The following is an 18,269-nucleotide window of genomic DNA, read 5'->3' as shown; positions in this document are numbered from 1 at the left end:
TATCAGTAGGATTTTAAAATACAAGCTAAATAAGACATGCGTTCCCTAAATATATTTGCTTCTTGAAGCATTAGATATAAGGCATTCTTTGGTATTATTTTCACCCTTAAGTGCAATAAAAAATATCCCAAATGCATATTATATCAAATAATGCCATGGTTGAATCATTTGTTCTAAAACAGTGAAACAAGTCGAACAACAAATTCTACATACAGAGGCTACTGCAATAACGATTTGATTTTACATGTGAAATTAAATTATTAATGCTTTTAATTTAGTAGGAAATAGCTACACTCCTAACTTTACTACCTGGAAAGCAGGAGGATAAGTAGCTGTTTAAGGAACTGTATTATTTTTAGTGAAAACCAGCTTCAACTCTGGGAATAACTGCTGCTGCCAGTAGGTTGTTGGAAAATTAACAGCAAAGCACTGAAATAAACTCTGTTAAGATTCAGAAGATTTTTAAATAATTATCAAGGTAAAAATGAATTACAAATATCAATTGTTGGCCTGTTCACATGTATCAGCATTCAAGAATACACAATTACACCTTAAAATAAATTCTCCGGTGACCCACACACTACAGCAGCTACCTAATTGTATCAGGAAAATCTTGAAGTAAAACAGAAAGTAACTGCTTCATTCCTTTCTCTCATTCTCCCTCTTTTATTGCAAGTTTTAACAATTTGGCCAATGAAACAAGATATTTCAAATTATTACACTTTTTTTGGCCTTCATTTCTTAAGTGAATAATTACATACTTGAGGAACAAAAGATGCACTGGGACTGAGTGCAGATTAGGCCTTACCCTATTCTTTCTCCTCCCACGTCAATCAAGTATATAAAAAAAATATTGATAGCTTTTCTACCATTCCAATGAGTTTACTATTCTTTCGAAAAGGGGTCAAACCCATGATTTTCCTCTAGAGAATCTGACACAATATTTTCTAATGAGTGGAGTAATTGTTTTTCTGTAAATGCAGGTACAAGACCTTGATCTTGAGTTTTAATATGCATGTACACAAATGTACATCACATTTATTTACCTCAGAAAGGCTGTCTGTTTGATAACGACTGCTGACCAGGTGTTAAAAGTACTAAACCATGCAACAGTCTGACACACCAGTGCTGGACATGCTCCCAGCTGCCAGCCAGAATCTGAGCAATTTTACCTAAGCAAGGCCTTCAATAAAGTAGTTAAAACCCCTCCTGTCTAACACCACCTGTCATCTGGGCTTCAGACCAGGCCACCCATCTAAGACAGCACCTGTGGCTCTGCTGGATGACCTCCGCATTACATGGAAAGGGATGACAGTCAGATCAATTCTAACAGATTGGGCAGCTTTGTTATAGCTGATATCCAAATATTCCTACTTCCATCCCAAATACAGCAGCAAAAGGCAAACAGCAATAGCTTGAAATGACTTGGGTCATTTTTCTGAGATCACAACCTCAAGCTGGTGCTGGCATTTCTTTTCTCTACCATCTTCAGACTCTTAAAATGATCATGCTTCTCCTATTTACTCCTCATCAGGATCTATATCTGGAGTGCAAGCAGCAGAATGCTCACACAGCATCCAACTCTACCCCATGCAAGGCGTGAACATAATAAACTCTGTAAAAAGCTCTCTTTTAAAGATGTGTAAGACCTGAATCCAGGAAGGCAAAAATAATGCTGGAAGCTTGACAGAAGTGCTCCGGAAAACAAACTTTCTCTAGAATTGCTCCCATTTATTATACAAATAAGTTTGTGCCACTAGATCAGGTCACAGCCTCAGAGACACTTTTTGTTCCTCACCTATGGCTCAGAAAGCCATAGCAACAAAAATATTCTCCTGGTTTTCATCTAAGACTTACTGGAACTTATCCGCTTTTCAGGCCTAAGTTGGTCATGGTGAAGCAATCATTCTCATCTTCAGATTTGCACTGCATGTATAGAAGGAAGTGGGAACTGTGATTTTATGTGGAAATTCAAAAGCCCATGCTCAGCAACAGAAAATATCCACTAAGCAACAGAAGTGTGTACAAAGCCCAGTTCCAACTTTCAAAGGCCTGCATTGGTCTGTGAAAGTAACTTCTAATGGCACCACCATGCCCAGAAAACAATTACATTCATCATTCTTGACACTGAGGTGTAAGAAACAAAAATTCTATGATGATATTGGCATCATTGTGATACTAATTCCCACAAGATTAATGTCATAAAATACAAACTATATTTATTCAGGTTAATTTACTCTAATTTTCTTCTTTTACACATAAAATCGAGAGACTCCTGTGAACTAATTAAGCTATTTTTTCTCTGAAAATTGCAGAGCGATGTGCTTGTTGGCAGTGTTTTATGAACCTGAAAGGTAATGGGGCCCATAAAACTCCTTGACACTTGTTTTGAGCTTCACAAAATTGGAGTCTGTACCTCATACTTGAAGTGTCAAAAAGACTAGTTTCTTTTGCCTGATTCATCTGCTAGCCAAATTTCCTGCTCATGAGAATGTTTCATAGGTTTATTTTTTTTTCTCCTGTCTCTTTAAAAAACAATAGTTTAAGTTCCTTGAGGTAATAAGTCTTTTATCAAAGGCAAAAATAACATGCATTAAGTCTCTCCTGCAAAAATCACACCACAGCCACTGCTTTTTCAATGCTATTGAAAATATATATAGAAAATGCATTTTTGTTTAGAAACACGTTGTTAGCATAAGATCAATATTCTTCATTAATATTCTTCAGCTTACATAAATTGCCTTTTTATATGCCTGGAAACTAGTTAGGCAATGGAGAAAAAAACCCCAAAACTATAAAATGAGGCGTATGCTGTGTGTGTGTACCCTGATCAGTATGGACAGAATCACTCTCTAAAAGAAGACATTCTAGGAACAAAAGATCTTATTTTTTCAGTATTCATAGAAGTTCTACATATACAAGAACAGGTTTTAAAATGTTATAGTACACTGAATTGAACAAAAAAACAATGCACATTTTAAGAGTGATACCTTTTGAAATCTAGCTGGTTTCAAAAAAAACCCTGTATACTTAAACAGAAGTAAGAAATATCAAATAAAATAATCAGGCAGGTTTGAATAAAGGTAGAATTTGATAGGTATTTTAATTGCATTTCCATGAACTTCACATGTGGATGCTCTTCCTCCTTTCTTAGCTTCACTGGTTCAGAGACTCATGCAAATTTCCAATGTGTTTTTTCACTGTTAGTCAACTTAAATTAGAGTTCAGCAAAAGAAGAATATTTTCTCTTTTTGTCATTAATTCTCCTTCATTATCTGCAATTGATTTAAAGAGTGTTTTCAACTGTTTACAAACAATAAATCATTCCTCATTTTGTGTGTTTAAACCTGCTCAAATTCCTTGTTCTCAGGAAGTAAACATTACTGTCGTTTTCCTAGAGTGCTGTCACTGTTAATACACATAGGTTTAAATGTATTGAGCAACACTCTGCCTGCCTGAGTATAGTCTAAATAAGAGTTACTTTCCATATGAAAAAAAATACATTTATATGTTTATCACTATTGTATTTTACAGAGCTAAGCACTGCAACAGTGGATGAACCTCCGGGCCAAGATTTGTGCCAGTATGCGCATCAACCAAATGAGTTATCCAATACCATTCTATGCAATCTTGATTTTCCTGCCTCTCAGCTAAAATACCACCAATACTGGGAACTAAAATTCTGCCAGTCTGTTAACAGCTTTAACTCCTCCAGTTCTTGCATTAAGCAAGAGACAGAAGCAGACTCTCTCCCTTCCACCAAGAACAGTTCTTGACTAGCAGCAACAGTTCAAACTCAGGTGCCTGTGGAAAAGATGTAGAAGGACCAGGTTCCACACAGAATCCACTGCCCAAAAGCAAGCACTCGACCCAGCTCTTAGCTTTCTTTAAATGATTTGCATCCATAGACTCATCTCATGCCCTATGAACCAATAAAGTTATTTATCTTACAGTCCTAGAAAGAACTGCTGTTATCAATATTTAAATACTTAATAATTTTTATAAAATTTTGGAGGAAAGATCCACAGAAGAAAAAGTATTACACTTATCTACTGATCAGACTACTCCTAAGTAAACAGAATTACTCCTCTCAGAAACTCCAGACAAGATATAAATTAACCAATATGATACAGTTGTTTCCAATGGAGCAAAACTAAAATATATGAGCCAGAGTAGCACGTGTTTTTCTCATACCTGTATCCCCATGTTTACACATCAATCAATCCTGGGATGTAGGTAAGAGGAAGAGAGACCAACACACAAACAAGGTTCAGTGTAAATTGACAAGCTTTCATTTTTTGAGGACAGAATTTCCTCTGATGGTTGCCTGTCACATAGTTGTGTCTGATTTGAAAGGTGTTTTGTTGACATTTAAAGAAATACTGTCAAAGCCTGCAAATGAAAGTTAATATCCAACTTCCAATTCTTTTTAACATGTCAGCAAACAAAATTCAAAATCTTACTTTCTCTGTTATATTTCTTTTAATTTATATTTTTTTTCTTCTGAAGTTTCCGTATTATATTCCAATTAAAACCAAACAATATATATATAAAAAACCCAATATATATACAACAAATATATATATACAAAACAATATATCTAAAAACATTATGCATTACAGAAATATACTCTGAGAAGAGTAAAACAGAAAGCAAAATAAGAATATGAAATTGGTCAAAAACACACTTTAGAAATGCTACTCTGACTCTATAGAAGAGCTCTGAAATTTTCATTCCACTGGCTTTATGTGATCATCCCTTTCAAACAAAGATCAAAACCAACTGGCTCTGGTTGAAGTTCTAGCTTCCTGCCACCCACTTTTAGGAGAGCTCTTCCTACGCCTCAACTGGAAAAATGTATATTATCCAGCCAATAAATAGGTGTCCTTTGTTACACAAAACATGCATGACCTGAGTAATATTAACATACATAAGAAATTTAGACATCCCTCTCATAACAGACGTATAACCATCATATATACCAGGGCTTTCCAGCATTTTGGCAAGTTAAAATGTTGTTCAAATTACATGCACTGAAATTGAAAGCATACTTTTTCCTCAACAGTGCAGTAGTTCTAACCTTCTGTGCATGGTCATATCTGTTGCTTTAATACACTTTAAAAATAATTTAGAATGACAGAAGAAAAATTAAAGTCTAATTTTGGATGTATTATGTTCTCTGTGTACTGCCAGTATACTAATTTCTAATAAGGTACATATGTGCAAGTCTACAGTATGCCATATCACAGGGTTTATAATTGGGCTCAAAGAACCTGATGCATGTGGAAGAAAAACAGCCAAGCCCAGTTCGCAATTCTCTGCGGATTTAGCAGTTGGGAGAAAAAGTCTTTGCACATATATCAAGTTAATTTGTCTGAGAAGTCACTGGCAAACTGTGATTCACATAGCTGTACTTGTCAGATCAAGTAACAGAAAAGCACTTCAGAAAGTGGCAAGACAAACAGTAGGGCCAATTCACCTGACCTTATCTAAGAAAAATAAGAAAGTAAAACTGAAAAATATAGAAAACTAATATTGAGACTCTATGCCAAAATGGAGCACTAAATTCTAAATTAAGCTCTCAGGAAGGAAATGCACATCACTTACTATAAGCAGTGAAAGGAAAGGCAGTGAAATACATTGGGAGTGTGCTCTAACAGGGTAATGGAGGAAACAATTTCTTGAGTTCCACAAATTTGGTCTTCAACGGAGACAAAAAATCCCCTATAAATTTGAGGGAATTAAGGAGGAAAAAAAAAAAAAAAAAAAGAAAGGTAGTCACTTCATTTTATTTTGCATCTGTGCTTATACTAAATTATCAAGAGAAAAAAATTACTTTCATTCTGTGAAACAGAGGTTTCTGAAGGACATCCCTTTCCTCTATATAGACATAAATTATCTGAGAAAACATTAAGCAACAGGTGTTGCTATTACATTGGCTCAATACAATGTCAGTCCTATGAAGTCAAGGTAATATTTGTGCCAAATAATATATTGGTTTACATATATTCCTGTCAAATGTCAAAATGGAAGAAGATAAGCATTAAGCTGTTTCACAGGAATTACTTTTAAAATGACACCAAGTAGTATAACTTGCTTTTAAACTAATTCCTTGGAATTGCATCTGAAATACCTCAAATCCATTTATTGCATTTACAAGTGGTAGTACATGCAACCTGTAATCACTGTCAGAGTTCATAGCAGCACTTCACAGAACTCTGCAAAAGCACAGGAAAGGGAGATCGTCTAACACCACAAACTATTAAAAAGTTTTTTTGGTAAGGCATTGCAAATAAGATTACATTAGAGAATAATAAAATTTATAGACAGGATTCAGGTACAGATCCCTAGTTATACAGGCAGTGCAACCAGATTTAGCCAGCTGTTAGACAAAAACCATCCATGAAGATATAAACCATGAAAAAAAAAAAATCAACGTATTCCTTGAACAAACACACATTGATGAAAGAATGAGGCATAGAAGGCAACAAATCTCTCCAGATGAAAAGGGCTGTAAAAACAGCACTTACACTGAAGAGTATAGAACTGGAGGAACCATTTGGGTCATAAAGCCCAATATCCTACCAAAAATAACTATAGAACATAAACTTTTTTCGTACTTAGCTTTTATTTTCCAGGTGAGGGGAGAAAGAAGAGCAGGAGGAGTTGAAAGGGTGGCATGTTAATATTCAATGCAATTCGTATCTGTTCTTATATTCAAGGCAAGCATTTCTAGTCCCTTTCACCCCTGAAGCTTTTTAGATGTATGTACACACTGTTCACCTTTAAACCTTTTGCTACCTAAATCACTAGCAGATGAAGGTGAGTCAAACGTGTTAATCACACCATAAAAGGATGCATGGTGCAAATGTGTTTAATATTGTTTCATATGGAAGAAGCTTAAAAACAAGAAAAAGCATGCTAAAGCTGATAACCTTTACTACATGCATGTAAAATTCACCTAGTTTCCAGTTTTTGGGGGAAAGACGGTATTTTTAGAGTGCCTAGATTGTGAAAATACTGGCAATGAAACTGGAGAATTTACAGTAAGACAAAACACGTTGCAAAAAATGTTCAGGATACAAGCTGTTTGCAAAGACATCTTCAGAAGATCCCAGTAATTTATGCCAACTGTATCTCTCAGTTTGTACAAGTCCTTTGCTACAGTAGTTCAATATCTTGACCTACAGTCTTAATGAATCTGTATCACAAGCCTATTTTTCTACACTTCTTCTTTCCTACAAAAATACTGAACCAGTTAACTGGCATTAAGGATTTAAATATTAAGTGTGGGCTTCAACAATAAAATAAGGAACACTCGGAAGATGTTGTAATGAAGAACTGGACTAATGTGGTAACACAATTGTTATAACGTTAGCAAGTTGTCTCATCTGCTTTTCAGTCAACAAAGACAAGCACTTCTACAGCACAACTTACCTCAAACTACATCATGTATCTAAAACAGGTCATATGAACTGCACTGTAAAAATGTCTGTTTCCATTGAGTTTAAAAGGAGATTACAGTAAATATAGATTACTATACTGGAGAAATCCAAAGGAAAGACCAGTTCTATTCAGATGGAATTGAAACTATTTGTCAGACATTTATTTTAACCCAATGGGATCTGAGTTCTAAAACGTGGATGTCATTGTTTGTTTGTTTTCTAGCTGGACCTGATAACTTTAAAGAAAACATCTGTGAAAATTCTTGAAAGGAGTATCTTAAAAGAAGCATTATTCTAGGTATTAGGATATACAAAGACATGTTAGATCAAATGCCTTACAGTAGGTAATTTCAGGGAAATTTCCACCTTTAAATAACATTCAGTGATAATAATTTTTAAAATCTCTCACTTTTATATTAAATATTGATCTTTTATGATGAGCACACGTATACAAACACATATGTATTCTTATCTTAAAATGAATGTTCAATAAAGCACTACTGACAGAGTATGCTGAAAAAGTTCTCAAACACCTTTTTGATATTTTTCAATAATATGATTTTGAAGATTAACTCGCATTTTTATATTAGGTCAATTCAGAAAAAAAAAATTATATAATTTTTATGATTCTAGTCTATATACAGAACTGCTTTGAAATTTGTTCACTATACAAAAAATAATAGAAAAAGTCACTTTTCTTTTAAGATGCACAGAACTGTCTATCCAAGGCGTAACTAAATATGAAGTCTATTTGGGTTAGAAAAATGAGAAACTGGTGAATCCTTTCAGTAACACCAGAGATGCTATTAGTTACAAGGTAACCTCTCACAGTAACTCTTACACTCTTATTTCGTTTAATTTGAAGCAAGAGAATAAAAGACATAGAATAGCTTGGGTTGGAAAGGACCTTAAAGATCATTAGTCCAACTACTCTGCTGTGGGCAGGGACACTTCCACTAGACCAGGTTGCTCAAGACCCTGCCAAACCTAACCTTGAACACTTCCAATGATGGGGCATCCACAGCTTCCCTGGGCAGCCTGTTCCAGTGTCACAACACTCTCATCATAAAGAAACTTCTTCCTTATGTCCAATCTGACTCTATCTTCTTTCAGTTTAAAACCATTGCCCCTTGTCCTGTCACTACAGGCCTTGGTAAAACATCTCTCTCCGTATTTATTATAAGCCTCCGTCATATATTGAAAGGCCACAATAAGGTATCCCCAGATCCACTTCTTCTCCAGGCTGAACAACCCCAACTCTCTCAGCCTCACCTCACAGGAGAGGGGCTCCAGCCCCCTAATCAGTTCTGTGGCCTCCTCCGGATCTGCCAGAAAAAGTGCCAGAAGTCACTGTTCCCACAGCTTTTTGACATTTCTGCCTGCAGTTAAATCATTTAATGAACATACAAGAGCTTAGTTTAAACCCACTTCTATCATCTGGCTAAGCTGTTCTGCCAAACTTTACACTGGTGTAGTTCAACGGAAAAATTAAATATTCCACTAAAAGGGACACTGACATCTGAGAGTACCAAAAGTGATACAGATATTTGTAGTTAACAGTATTCTCATGTTCTTAGAGTATCACCTCCTAGAACACATTTGTCAACAGAGTCCTAATATAATCAGAAAAAAAAAAAGTTCTAAAAGGTAAAAGCCACCATAAATTACACTGTGATTAACAAGAACAGATTAAGAATTCCCTTTTACATTTTGATAGATTTCAGAACCCCAAATTTCTTTTTCACATGCAGCAATTCGTCTTTTCTGTAAGAATTAAGGGCCTTTCTCTCAGATGATGTCAGCTAACAGAACCAGCAGGTTCTCCCACAGTGCTTGAATACAACTGGTCACTACAATTCTTCTCTACAACAGATGAAAAATCAGGAATCAGTCCAATGAACATAACTTGCAATTTGAAATGTTACCAATCTCCTAGGCATTCTGCTCTGGGCTTTTTTTCAGTTTTTGTTACACAAAATACAAACAGAGCACATCTGTTAACAACGTTCTGGAATTAACCTCCATACAAAACAAAACCAGAGACAGTCCCAGTTCTGGACCTTCAAAACACCAAATTGAACAATGGGGTTGTTGTGGTTTAACCCGAGCTGCCAATACAAACACAAAAGCTGTTTGCTCACTTCCCTCTCCACCCGGGAAATAGGGGGGAGAATCAAAAAGGAACTGAGAAACTTGGATTGAGATAAACACAGTTTAATAGAATACTAATATGCTACTAGTAAATATACATATATATAATAGAAATAGAATATAAAATAGAATATACCAAATGCAATTCCTCATGAAGTCCATCCACACCAAACAGCTGATCCCAGAGAGAGAAAAGAGGAAAAAGGCAGAAAGGCCCAAAGGCCTCTGCAAAATGGCAAAAGGCCGAATGAAAGAAGGTCCCAAACAGAACTCACCTGCCTCCAACAAAGAGGGTGAAGAAGAGTCAGAGAGAGCAGAAGATCCCAGCTCTCCTTAAATACGAAGCATAATGCTAATGGGATGGAATACTCTTATTGATCAGTCTGGATGTCAGTCAAGCTCTGCCCCATCCATGCCCCGCCTCCTTGATGCCTCACACCTGTAGGCAGAATGCTTAGAACATCCTTGGCTCTCAGACCAGAGCAATTAAAAATATTAACTCTCTCCTGGGGTGTCATCTCTTTTTCTAAAACTAAACTCAAACAATGACTGTGCTAACTAAGAAAAAGAAAGGTTTCTAACTGCATGAAGAAAATTAACTCATTTTCAGTCAAACCAGCACAGGGGTCATAGCTCAAGTTGCTACTTTTGGTCACAGGAAAAGAAAGAAGGAAGCTTTATTTTGCCAGATATGTGATCCTAAAAATATAAGATACTGCCTTGTTAAAATACTCTCCTCTTGGAAGAGCAAGAGGTGCCAGTGGTGGAGAGGTCTTAAAGACGAGGATCAGTTGAAAGCATGTGTTAACTCAGGCTAAAAGAGAATGAGGGAGAGAACATCATAACTAAAAATAAGTAATATCAGTCTACAGCCTTGAAGGGAATTGTAACCACAAGAAAAACAATAGCTAAACAATAGCTAGAGGTCTCTCTATAGTTTGTGCTTTCTCCAACAGCAGCACATAGTTTGGCAAAATAAATAACATTTTTTTTTTTAGGGAAGAAACTTCCTTATTGCTGTACTGAATCACAGACACTTAAAAGAAGTGCTTGGAGATGCAAAATAATAGATGAAATTTAGTAACTAGCTGTTCCCCAGGAAATCACCAAAGGGGCAATTGCACAGAGAGTCCTTTGAAAAATAGTCATTTATGCCCCTCACCTCTGAATTAGACAAGATATTTTCCTGTTATCTAAGACCAATCAAGTGTTTGAAGAAAGGTGTCCAGAGAAGCAGTCCATCCAGTAATCAAAATAAGACACAGGTCAAAAAGTCTTTAGGAGATCAGTAGATCATCACATATATGCAAAACCCTCTACCATTATCTTTGCGATTCCTGAACTGTAGCCAAAGCCCATTTATTGAAAAGCATGCACAAAATCTTTGAAATGAACCTCTAACCTGCTCCAAATATGTTTCATATACTTTCAAATAGTCACCATATAACATTTGCTCTTTGCAAGAGAAATGTAAAAGCATATCCAAGAAGAGATAACTTCCCAAAACAGCTCCAATAAACAATTTTGCCAGCCATCTGTGTAACTGCCATTAGAAAAAAAAAAAAAGAAACCCACAAAACTAGGCAAATCCCCAGAACAACACACCTGGCCGAATATGAGCCTCAGAATGAAAACTTTCTGTTTTGAATTTAGCAACAAAGAACATGCAGACCAGGAAGACTGTGGTTAACCAATTCTATCTAGATTTGCCTCTGTATCTGACACTTCTGTATCCAAATGCATTTCAAGGCATACCTCTAATAAACATTATTTGGAAAGCCAGATGATGGACTAGCTGTTTATGTGGGTTTTTTAACATAATAGCCTTTTGATTAGAGCACTCACTAAGGAAGTACTAAATTACATCTAAAACTGAGAGATTCATGCCCCCAGCTTCTAGCAAAGAATGAGTGGGACTTACTACTGCTTCTTCAGTGGAGTCCCTAAGCAAAGAAAGATTAATGAGGCCCCAGTAAAAGAAGATATAATCTAGCCCATGTGTACACATTTGTCTGGAGCAGTAGGGCTCTGCCCCACGCTCACAATACTGTTTTCATAGTATATAGTATGAACAATACAGTAAATTGCATAAACAGAGAAAAAAAGTAAGTCAAGAAGGTCTCAGTCTCTCTCCTATCAACACTGCTGAAAGACATGGAAGACTCGCTGCCATAAATCTAACTGAAAATATCCATTTGTTTCTAGTTTTCTCTCCTTCCCTGCTTCCCATTATATACATCGATAGCAGTGGTTATACTTGCAATGCAAGTAAGAATTATTAGAATTCAAATACATTTGAGAAGTTGTAAATGGTGCTTACTTTGCCTTAAAGGGTTGAATTTAATATTAAAAGCAATAAGAAGACATTTCTTATATTGATGCCAATGACTTCTATGTAGTACATCATCTGGACAGACTACAACACAACTGGTGAGACAATCTCAACATCAGTTTGGTATTCACATTGACAGGTAGTATGTTGCATAGGCCGTTAAGTTCAAAGCACTGGTTTTAGTTCAAAAAATGAACCTTAAAAAGGAGCAGCTAAGACATTATATAAAATGACAATTTCAATGTCTTGCTTTTCTCATTTAATAAAAGCATTATTTTTAATTTCTTTACACAAATTAGACTAAAAAAAGTTTAAAAAATAATACTTGCTCTATATGTCAAATTTATCCTGTGAGCAGAGCTTGAGAAAAAAACAAGCACAATATATTTTGCAGAAAATATAATAAAAATACAAATCAGTTGGACAGATAAAAAAAAAAACCAAAACCAAACCTGTCTTCTTCATTTGTAAAAAACAGAGAAAGTTATCTGAATGATGTCAGGTCAGTTACAGGAGCAGTAGGCCTTCATTCAGAGGTGACTTGGGTACATCCAACATGTATCAGCAGTGACCATTTATCAGCTTATAACTGTTCAGTAGCCAATGCATGATGAGATGGTAGCTCTGGTTGGAAAGGTGTCCAGGTGGCAGTAACAGCTAATTGTCATCCCTGCTGGCAGTCTCAAAGAGCATAAGGGAATGATAGGACCCAGAGACAGACCATAGTAGCCTGTGTCTTCTAGACAGAAAGACATTCCAGAGCAGGACAATGAAAAGGTATTTCTCAACTGGGAAGTGTCCACTCAATGTGTTACAACAGGATCTCAGTTTAAAGTGAAGGCAATATAATTTTTCAGGTGAATTATCTGCATTTTGCATGGTACCATGCAAAATCTTGGGGCCTAATTTTTCTGCTCAACAAATTCCACAGAATTAAATGGTAGACTGTAGAATCAGTCATTTACTATAACTTACCAGTATTTCATCATTACAATGTTCTTATTTTGTATTCTGCAAGCAAAAGAAATAATGAATCAGGAGAACATTTCCTCTTTCCTTTTCTTATTACTATGAAAGAACTCGAAGTTGCAATGCAGAACTGTAGAGTTCCAAGAAATACTTTGCATTGTGGAGTTTTGGATTCTTTTTTCCTATACTATCACCATTTAATCAGCATAAATACTGGGCTTCATATTGCCCTCTTCCATACACAATATTTTCAAAAAGAAGGTGAACTTTCCAAATACAATTCAGTTTTCATGGTTACTTTCAAAAAACCCATTTGCTTGTCCTTGGAAGTATTACCTTAACAGAACAGCAAAACCCAGAATGCTACAGGGGTCTAATGTTCTATACCTTATGCTTACAAAATAGTATAAAAAAAGGAAAGCCAAAAGCTCATAACAGCCACAACTTTGCTAAAGCTGAACCACGTGTTGTTTAAAAAGTCACTATTTACATCAAAAAGCACTCAGTATTTACAGCAAAGCCAACTGAATAAATGCACTAAAAATAATTCTGACTCAAAAACATGTTACTTAGATTTCTGATGTAGCATGCAGCTGTCATAGCACAGAAAACTATTAATTTGACCAAACTTTCTAACATGGATAAACATAAACCCCAGTTACAGAAGAAGAAAACAAAACAGAACAAAACAAAAAACCAACACACAGTTCAGTGTACCTTTACAACATAAAAAGAGTAACTTAAAGAACCCACTGTAGGTAATTCTCTGGTCTACTACTGTTCGTTAAACAAGTATGCTGAATGCATGCCTGGCATCCAAAAATGCCACAACTCCTCTAATTCTGTATTGCCATTAAAGGTGGTCACCCTCTACCAGGATAGCCTTCCGAGACTGTATTGACATTTACTGCTGCTGCTGTTAAGTAAATTAACTCTTCGGTGGTCACACCAAGGACCATAAACAGCATATTTCTACTACTTCATTTAGGCTTCTCCTGTTAAGAACCTACCGAATCAGACCATTTTTCTTCAAGAGGAGAATATTACGTTATATTTATCACTATAGCAACTAACCTAATTGATTTGATGCAGGTTTCTCTTCCACCATAGGATGGAGCCACTATCCCTAAGTATGATCTAAACATTTAAGAAAGAACAAATGATCAGTTTATCATTTTTCCATGTCAAAGAGAACAAAATTGGGCTACAGATACTAAAGTATAGATGGAAATCTAATGGACTGTACACATACATCCAGAACATGCTTTATAAATATGCGTATCTGTCAAGTGAAACTCAGAATATGGTGTTTATTGGTTTCTCCCAGTAATAGGGATGACTACTCTACAATAAGTACATTCCCAGAAACAAAGATGCACAAAATAATTAAGGGAAGGGGAAGAAACATTTATATAACTGATTCAGGAAAAAGCTTTGTCAGACCAATAGCTTAAAAACGAAAATATGCAAAGTAGATGAGAAGTTTTATTTATAGTGCTAAAAACTGAAACATGTAAAAGTTCTGATTTTTTTTGGAGCTGCAGGATTTGATGTAAGTGTAATAATAGGATACAGTGAGAGATAAACAGATATGAGGTTCTTATAATTACTTTAATAATGTATACACCTTTTTTAAAATATATATATAGATTTTATTTATTTATTTATTTACAGAAGCCTGCTTGATGTATCTCCATATACCTGAATATAAGGTGTATGGAAAAATACAGATCACCTTACATAGTCAAGTTCTTTTCCTTTACTTCCTAAGAAATACGGCAAGGCTGTTATTCTTAAAATGTAACTGAGCCCACCCCTACCCTCCACATGAAAATGTTTTTCTTCAAAAAATAAGGCATCAGATAAAAAAACAAAAACAAAACCTGAATAAATTCTAGATGATTTTTAAAAGAAATAATAAAAATTGCAGCACTACTTTACCTAGAAATAACTTCACTTTTTTGGTTTTTTTTTTTTTTTTACTTGTTTTTTAAATATCTTCAATCTTTCCACAGAGCAAAAACATTTTTTGCATTTTTTTAAATACTACTGCTAGAGAAAATGTTCATGGTGCTTCATTAACATTTGGAATTGCAGTTGTCAAATCAGTGCAACATTATATAAATGGTGGAGTGTTTTGACAGTGCATATTTTAAGCTGCATGGTGCTTTTCAACACTATATGGAATGAAGAGTGTACTACATGTTTGAAGTACACCACCTACACTGGATGAGAGAACTAATCAGAAACTGGTCATTTAAGCACACCAGAAATTGCCTTCATATTATCAGCTAACATTTGCATTGTTCAGCATCAGTAAACAGTGCAAAAAATAAATAATGAACAACATATAGCAATTCAAATGGACAACAACATTCCACATTGTCAAACGTCTCTTGTTGAATATAAATAATATTAAGGTGTCAGAGTTTACAGTTAACTCTTTCTGAGGCTATGCTGACAGAAGATACCTGCACAGAAGAACTCTTATCTTCTCACAAAAAGCCTGGGACCCTCCAAGATATTTCCATCACAAACTTAGTGAAATATTTCCTATTACTAATATCCAGCTGAATTCCCTTTACACTTGAGCTATTCATCCTGTAATATGCATCTACTGACTCATTTCTCTCCCAGTATGCACATAAATGATTTTAAATCAAAGTATGTTGTTTAGTATACCCTCTATATTTGCACATTGAATATGGCATTATGTAAAAAATAAAATTATTCAAAAGCAAGGCATGTTTGATACAATATTTATGAGAAGTGCATGTAAAATGTGCTAAATAAAAAAAAAAATACAAAATGTTGTATTTTTAGAATAAGCCTCTTTCACTGTTGTAAGTATGAAGTCACTGTAACAAGCAAATAGTGAATTAAAGGTCCTCGTAGCCAATTACATTCTTGTTTCAGAAAAACAAAAACAAAAACAAACCAAAAACAAAACAACAAAACAAAAAACCCCAAACAAACCAAAACCACACCACAACGACAACACTGGAAAATGAAGAATATAATATGGTTGGAGGGAATGGAATAGAAGGTTAAGAAATGCAGCAGACATGCTCCTGAAAACCAGAATCCATTTCCTATTCATCATAACATACACCTATTACAGTTCAATAAGACAAGCCTAGTGCAAAGTCTTTCATGCTACAGCTAACGAAAGGAATATATACTATGGGTAAATTACAGACCACGTTCAGCTCAGGTTAGGAAAATACAATGTAGATTCATTTTGGCAAAGTTATACACGTCCCTCCTGATAAATTACATATTCTTTTATTATTTCATAGAAACTACTTTTTCTGTTCTCCTTAAAAGATTCCCACTCTGGTACTATGGACTAACTTAGATTCCCCAGAAGTATGGTAATTAACTGTATTTATATTACATAACAGCTGAAAATTACTCTTGACAAGAACAAAAAACTAACAAGAAAAAATAAAGACCTTTAAAACGATTGATACACCAGGAACTTGATTCTTACAGATGCCTTATCTGCAAGCCAGTGTGATTAATGAACAGTCTGTCAAGCCTGAAAAGGAATATATAAAACTCTACTGATAACCTGTGATGCAGCTCTAAAACTGATACATAACATAGGCTTACTGAACTGCTGAGGATATGCTAAACAAGTGCTGGGTTGTTCCAAGGCAATTTCATAGTCAGAGAATCATGTATGATCCTGGAGATGTTAAGACATCTGTCACTTGATTAAGTACATGGTTCCTAAAGCAATGAACATAGGCAAAACAGCTCCTGTTTGTGGAAGGTGGATGGGGAGTGTGTACACGGAGGGAGCAGTCTGGGAGAGAGCTGGTAACATTTGATAATAAACAGTGAGCAGTGGATCATTTACTACCACTAAAAAGTTTGTTCCTAAGATCTAAGAGATGTTTCTGTTTGCACTGAAAATGGCACATCTGCAACCTAAGGACATCCCATGCTCCTGAGAAGCAGCAGTATTAAAGTGTCAGTCTAGCTGCTTTATAATGGGGGACTGGAGGAGAAGCATTGAGGTGGCAAGTCTAAGGCACAGTACCTACACCTGACAGCTTCAGAGCTTGGCCTTTGCCAGAAGCATTACCTCAAACAGGAAAGGCATGGATTTATGCCAAGCTAAAGCACCAGGACAAATATGTACTTACTGCAGTAAGCGATTAGGAGACTGGCCAGGATCATGATAGCCCAGAAAGTTGAGGACATGCTTGGCAAGGCATTGGCATCTTTCCTACTGCTTCTGCTGGGAGATGGAGCCATTGAAGCCACTTCCCCAGTGGGGAGGAAAGTCAGTCAGTTTACCAGCCAGCTCTCCCCTTGACTGACGGCCTTTCTCCACATGTAATCCTCAAAGAAGGCATCTTCCAACCACCCCCTGGTTTGTCAGCAGCAACACAGTCCTGTTGCAGGAACCATCTTCCAGCCACAAAGTCAAGGCGACTCTACAGCATGCAGGACTTTGGTGCAGTGGCCGCAGCCAGCTTTCCTTCTGTTACTGTGGCGGGATTCACTAGCGTAGTGGGTTTTATTTGGACTCAGATGCCTGGCGTGGTGCTGAGCTTTGAAGGTGTCCCACGAACGAGCCTCTTTTTATTTTTTTCTTTCCTTTTTTAATTTGCAGAAGTTGTTTCTCTTGCTGTCCTTTCCCCTGCCTTCTCCCCCTCGCCGGGAGGCAGATCCCCGCGGGCAGCAGCCCAGGCCGAAGCGATGCTAGTGCGGGGAGGGCTCCCCCGCCCGCCCGCCGCTCTAGGGCGACCCCCACTCAGGCCGCCGCCGCCTCCCAGCGCAGGGCAGCATGGCCGCAGGGGCAGCGGGCGCGCAGGGGCGAGAGCACCTCGGCGGCCACCGCCGCCCTCCCGCTGGGGAGGGCTCCGCCTGGCAGCCCCGCGGGGTGAGGGCGATGCGCGCCCGAGCGCAGCCCCGCGGAGGAGCGGGGAGCGGCGGTGCCCGCCAACGGCTGAGGACGGCGGCGGAGTCGGGCAGCCCGGCCCGCCGGGCGGAGAGGCGCCCCGTCCCCCCTGGCGAGTCCAGCCTGATCTCCCCTCCCGGCCGGTCCTGCGGGCTCGACGGGACGGAGGTGTAAAGAGCGGCCTGATCCGCAGCAGGTGGGACACTTAACAAGGACGGTCAACGGCGGCAGATCTCCTCTCTGTGCGCTGCCGGCTCCGCTCTTAGGCTCTGCCGCTAGAGCACCGCCGGCCCTTCAAGTAAAAAGAAGGAGAAGGAGGGGGGGACGGTGGTCACGCCCACAGGTGAAGAGCGCACGGAGCGGTCCTTCCCCCGGCGCCGCGCCACCTGCGCGTCCCCGCCGGAGGAGCGCTCCCGCTTCCAGGCGCCCATCGCCCCCGCACCAGCCCGCCGCCGGC

At 37.5% G+C, this 18,269-nt stretch overlaps 1 protein-coding gene across 1 annotated transcript in view; it reads right to left on the bottom strand.

Annotated features, from left to right (window-relative positions):
* The window catches only part of TAFA5 (TAFA chemokine like family member 5), a gene marked incomplete at both ends in the record, with an annotated part of 338,365 nt that extends 321,202 nt beyond the window's left edge, over nt 1–17,163 (bottom strand). Inside the window, one exon of the mRNA XM_080363494.1 lies at nt 17,052–17,163. Coding sequence (XP_080219620.1) covers nt 17,052–17,163 — 112 coding nt within the window. The remainder of the gene's footprint in view (nt 1–17,051) is intronic.
* Between the last annotated feature and the right edge of the window lie 1,106 nt (nt 17,164–18,269).

Source organism: Nesoenas mayeri, assembly GCF_963082525.1.
Source record: "Nesoenas mayeri genome assembly, chromosome: 1".
In the NCBI taxonomy this organism is placed as follows: domain Eukaryota; kingdom Metazoa; phylum Chordata; class Aves; order Columbiformes; family Columbidae; genus Nesoenas; species Nesoenas mayeri.
Note: the sequence above shows the minus strand (reverse complement) of the source record. Positions and strands in the feature narration are given on the sequence as shown.